At 52.0% G+C, this 6,000-nt stretch overlaps 1 protein-coding gene across 1 annotated transcript; it reads left to right on the plus strand.

Annotated features, from left to right (window-relative positions):
- Positions 1 to 1,334: 1,334 nt before the first annotated feature.
- BO95DRAFT_354674 (uncharacterized protein) lies at positions 1,335 to 4,804 on the plus strand (the record flags this gene model as incomplete). Its single annotated transcript, XM_025582220.1, has 2 exons — positions 1,335 to 1,894; positions 1,951 to 4,804. The coding sequence occupies 2 exons, from the start codon at positions 1,335 to 1,337 to the stop codon at positions 4,802 to 4,804; spliced, it is 3,414 nt and encodes a 1,137-aa protein (XP_025445935.1).
- Positions 4,805 to 6,000: the final 1,196 nt, after the last annotated feature.

A 6,000-nucleotide genomic window follows, 5' to 3' on the forward strand; every position in this document is an offset into this window, starting at 1 on the left:
GAATCCGGAACAAGATGTAAGCGTATTGGTGGCGCACTTGATTTGATCGTTGTGCAACAATTCTCTACTCCCACAAAATACGGAGTAGTTACTTACTGCGTGCAGTGAGTGGGATAGAAAACCGATTCTCAACAAAGCACAAGGAAGGGCTCGTAACCCGTAAAAGTGGTAGCATGGCTGAGACAACACCAGGGATTTTTCTCTCTTCCAAGACCAGAGGAGTGGATGCTTATCCACCATGGATGTTCTGTCTGGTTGTCTAAGCAAGTTTTATACGGGCCTTGTTCTTTTGAGTTTCTTTCTTCTCTTTCTCTTAGGGGAGTGTGGTCGGGGAGTGGCTTCTAATCTTGGAAAAGACGCTAAAAAAAAACCCAGTCCCCGCCGCCCGCCCCAATCAGTCAACTGTTTTTGCGCAGCAAAGTGAGCAAACAGGGCGCAGTCAGCAGCACCACAACCAACTGAAACTGAAGTGCTGGCTAATGCTGGCTAATGCTGCTCTTCTTGCCCTCCATTCCCGAGCTGGCACTGACAGGCCATGACAGTGACTGAGACTGAGACTTACTGACTGATTCGACTGACTAGTGTCTGACTGTCTGGGCTGGCTGGATCTGGCCTGGCCTTGGTGAGACTGGAGAGCAAGTGAGCGAAAGAGAGAGAGAGAGAGACTGAGAGACTGAGAGGGGGGAGGACTTCGCATTCCCTAACCATGCTAATCTTTTCCTACTCTTCTCTCTATTTTTTCTTCCCCTTCTCCTCGTCACGGCTGTGCTGTTCCAGCTTCAAGCCTTACTGACATCAGACCTATCTTCCCCGCCCCTTTTCTCATTAACTGTCATCATTGCGACCGACTCCTCCTCCTCCTCGTGTTGACAGCTTAAGCTCTCCCGACCTTGCGATAGTCCATTCCCCTTCCCCGCCATCCACATCCCTCCCACCCACCCCCCCCGAACCCCCGAAGTTATGGTGCGCATCCCCTACATCGCCATTTTGGGGGAGATAGAGGAGTAATCAACTTCTCCTTTTCGACTTCTGTCTCATTCGCTTTCCTTGCGCCCACTTCATCTACGTATTCCGCATTCAGCGTTTCGACACCCCCTGGTCCACCACCCCATTCATCGTTGCATTGTTTTTAAGAGCTCGGGAAGGTTCGCGCGGCTACCAGTCTTACCGGATAAATCTTGTGGTTTGATCGACGAGGCAAAGACGCTGCTAGGACAACGTGGATTGAACCGTCTACGAGGGGGCTGACCTCCCCGAGGAGGTCATCCCAGTTACACAGAGTGGCCGAAATGAGTCCAGGACGCGGCGCAAGACGAATCGATATTCCCTTTACCATGGTGGTCCCACGCCAAGATGGAGTTGAGGTCCCTAAAACCAAAGAATCTGGATTACAAACCCGAAGATCGCAGCGCCTTGGGCGACTGCGACCGCGATGGCGCAACAATCGGACACTGTTTGCCGGAGTGAGCTGGATAGTACTAGTGTTGTGGATGTCGTGTTTATCGCCGAGCTACGCCGCGTTGTTGAATTTCGACAATTGCCTGAATGCTGCTGTCATTCAATCCAATCCGAAACAACTCCAGTTCGTCCCGCTTGACGTGTCGGTCGCTTTCGATATGCATGACTCTCTCAATCCCCTCAATATCACGGTCTATGGGAACGTCTCTGGTACAGCCAATGGGGAAACATATCCAAGCCCGGATAGTCCCGACTGGTCCAATCCGAATGATACGGTGGGGAAGATCGTGGATTACGATGCTGCAAGCAATAAACTAAGCACTCTTTTGTCGGAGATCAACGTGCTCAGTTGGAATCCATATAATCATGCATCGAAATTCTGTGACTCTGTCACTCAGGGGGACTGTCCGTTGGGCCCCGTGTTCTACACCAATGCGTGAGTTCTCTACCTTCAATCTCCTGACCACAGCTAATCCGTGTTGACTGGAATAGGAGCGATCTTTCGGCCCTGCGAGCTTTTTCGGTCCAACATGACATGCAATCCGCGTACCATTTCTCGACCTTGTCAGCACGCCTGACAATCAAGTCTGCCGATGCTGCTGCCACACGGATCGGTTGTATCAGTGTGGATATCACCCCTGACCTTGGAACATCTCTTCGAAACACAATCACATATATCCCGTTGGTCATTCTCTTGCTGGTCGGGATTGCTACTGTCACTGCAGCGATTTACAGCCCATGGGGAACCACCGACCCGTTTCACTGGACCAGCAACTATGGACGCGACGAGGATGTCCTTCGTCTAGTGACCCCGGGCTTTGGGGATTGTCTCAACTACATACAGTTCGCCGTGCTTACTGGAGCCTTGTCATTGGACTACCCTGGATACTACCAACCTGTGGTTAGTCAAGTCGCCTGGTCGGCCCTTATGTTCAATCAAAGCCTCTTGGACCCCGGAAATGAGCGGAATCCTGTAGCTGATGGCGTCTATACTGTCAATGCTACCTACGGCTTGGACAGGTTGAATCAATATGTGGGATTGCCAACATCACGCGACATCTGGCCTGGATTGATGGTCTGGATGCTTGTGATTGTCGTCTCAATCACAGTCCTGATCCAAGTAGCCTTCGGGCTTCGCACGCTCTATCGTACGATTGCCCACGTGCCGGAGGAAGACCTTCGGTCCAAGAACATGCCCTTCACCATTGGGAACGTCATCCGGATCGTGTTCAACTATTTGCTGCTGCCACTCATGTCTTTTTCGTTCTTCCAGCTCGTGATTGCCGGCCAGTCTCCGGCCTACTGTGTTGCATTAGCGGTGGTAGTGATCTTGATTCTGGCATCCTTCTCCATTTGGACCACTCGCTTGATCGCGACTACGCGCCCGAAATCGTACCTGTTTGATGACCTATCGACGGTCCTCCTGTATGGCCCATTGTACAACACTTTCTGCGACGACGCGGCCGCCTTCGCTCTGGTTCCGATCTTCCTTTCATTCGCCCGCGGTATCGCTATTGGAGCGCTGCAGCCGTCAGGAATCGCTCAAATTGTGCTTCTCGCCATCTGCGAGGTGGTCTCACTACTGACCTTGGTGGCGTTCCGACCATTCGCATCACCCACTTCCATGAACCTCTACCATGCCTGCTTCTCCATCATCCGTTTTCTCACAATATTACTCAGCATTGTTTTCGTCCCCTCACTAGGTGTTTCGCAGGCTGCACGGGGCTGGATCGGATACATTATCCTTTTTCTGCACGCTCTAGTGCTTGTGTTCGGCTTCTTCCTCAATGCTCTTCAGACCTTGATTGAGGTTATCGCACGACTTGCCGGAGCGGGAGGCAATGAAGGTGGGGTGACACGTGGTGGTCTGGTCAAAGTATTCGGTATGCGACAGCTGTCACGTCGTGTGCCCCGACAAAGTGTCGGTACACGCCAGAGCATGGGATCTGAGGCTGCGATGTTGGCACATACCGATGACCGCCTCTCTTCCCAATTCGATGGATCCAGACCTCGGAGTCTTTCAGGAAGCTCTGCTATGCTTCTGCATCGGGCGGGTGCGAGCGAAGGCCGCGCGAGTGCCTTCTTTGAGTCAGGGAGCGCACAGGGTGGAACTCACAGTCGTGCCAACAGCAGCGGTTTCTTCACGCCATCAACGCCCGGTGGATTTGCTGGACCAGGCTATCAGACGACGGGCAGCAATTCGCCCAAAAGCGGGCCTGTCTTCGCTGTGCATCCCCATGACCCTTACTACCGACCGCCTAGGCCTCGCAAGAAGATCATCGAGATAGGTGTATCAAGGGAGAAGTCCCGCGCAAGAAAACGAGCGGCGAGCTATGGAGATGTGGATGACGATATTATGGAAGGCCCGTCTATCTCTGGAAGGAATACCCCTGTTCCTGCGTACCTTCCAGCACCCAAGGACGATCTTGACTTGGAGGATCCTCGTCAGTCTAGAACAGACTATGCAGTACGAGAGGTTGATTTCTATTACCGAGTGAGGGGCCCTCCGCTATCACAGTCGGGCACACGCAAATTGAAGACAGGCCCCGCTGACCCTACGGGCCCTGTTTCATCCGCGACTGGCTTCTTCCGAAACCTGTTCAGAGGGAAGACCAAGGAGAAAGGAAAAGGCTTTGAAGTTGTCCGGAGTGCTAGGGCACCACCGCCGGGTCTATTCCCAGAGGGCGAGGATTTCCATGAACCCTATACCGATGAACCCGAGGACCCGGAGGCCGCAAACCATGCCCGTCAAGATTCGGATAGTGACCGGGACTACGATGATTCCGAAGGCGAGCCCCATGAACGGACTCCAGAGATCGCAATCACCCTACCGAACGTTGATACAGGGGGTGCTATCGAGCTCCCTAGTCGTGTAGGCTCTCACTCTAGCTCTCAACCACCATCGACCGAGCGACAGATTACTCAGCAAGAAGGCGCTACTACCGGCCCCTCAGCGGAAGAGGCGCCAGTGTCGGGTGAACTTCTTCCTGTTGTCGCCTCGGAAGAAACGGCCCCTTCCAATCAACCTGAAGAAAGTCCTAATGCTCACTCTCACAATCACCTTCACCCCTCAGCTTCCGTGACTGGCCGGTTGCCGTTCAGTGCAGTCAGTTCTCCCTCACGAGATCGTAACCTCTCAATTGCCTCGACAACCGCTTCAACTACGTCCAGCCGTCGGCATGGGAACTCGGAGAACCTGCGTATCGAGCGTCCATCTAGCATGGGCTATGTTGCCCAGTTTCGTACACAGGATAACATCCATGAAGCCAGCCCGGATGAGCCATCATTTGCAGGCAGTGCTGCGGAACTGGTGACTGAAGCACACCACCACGAGGGAGACCACTAAAGCGAGAATTGGGAGCAGTCTATTTGCCCTATCCTCTGCACCTCCTGCTCCCCCTTTCACGAATCTCTTTCTTATTCTCTGTTACCTTCCAAAATCATCATGCGTCGGAGTTTGTGATATACGCTTGGGTCTCCTCACATATGCATCAGTATCTTACGGCAATCTGCTGGTTAGCGTTTTTCTGCTTTCCTCGCCACCTTTTTTTTTCTACATGCGTCCCGGATTTCTGCCCTTCCATCCAGTCGCGAGCTTACATTGCGAGCAGTATTGGTGAAATTGTGCTAGCCGACGGCCCTGATTTAGGTCATGACCTGTTCCTTGCAAGCATGTGGGTCGCATCTTGTATATCTTGGAGTCCTTCCTCATTTTCCCTTCCATGTACGGGATCTTCGGTAATAGCTGAGTTTAACTATAGTGAGCGAAATTTGGAGGATGGGCTTGTGTGATAATACTGCTGGATTACCTATTGAGTATACTTGAACATAGTAGTACCTTATACACCATTGTCCGGCCCATCCATGATTGGGTTAGTTAGAGGCAGATCTGCCAGAAAGATATAGCGATAAGGGAGGGACAGTTTCCTTGGCAGAATCAGGCCATGTGCATTTGGTTCCAAGTTGTTTCGATGGCCTTCTTACATTTGAACACGAGCGTACCCACAGCCACCATCTGTCGTCTGATCACGATGCCTGTGGGAGAGTAGAAGAGAAAAGTACTGTACATGTAACAGAGTAGATGAAAAGAAAAGTGAGAAAGCAAACTTAAGTAGCAAAGCAACTAACTACCGGAGGTAATCATCAAAACAGTGTTGTGACCGCCTTTAGTTGATTGCCCCGCGGCGAAACACCGGGTGGGACCCGAACCAGACCTTCGAAGTTACGGCATCTCCACCTTATGATTTACCTACGTAGTAGTTATCCCTCTCTCTCTCTCCCTGTGGCTTAAACTCCCCCATCATTGATTACTCCCTTTCCTATCCCCTTCCCTCTCTCATTTGAACATTTGAATGCCTTAGACTACTAGTCACTTGCTGTGGCTGTGGATCGGCTGCACACTTTGTCTGGCTTAGGCTTCTTCTTCTTCTTCTTCTTCTCTCGGATTCCTGTTCGTTCCGAACAGACGGTCTGTCACGAGACCTTACTGCATGCGCTCTTATCATTAAGTTAATCCTTGACGCCCGAAGTCCGAACCCCCCC

Source organism: Aspergillus brunneoviolaceus (genome assembly GCF_003184695.1).
Source record: "Aspergillus brunneoviolaceus CBS 621.78 unplaced genomic scaffold BO95scaffold_9, whole genome shotgun sequence".
In the NCBI taxonomy this organism is placed as follows: domain Eukaryota; kingdom Fungi; phylum Ascomycota; class Eurotiomycetes; order Eurotiales; family Aspergillaceae; genus Aspergillus; species Aspergillus brunneoviolaceus.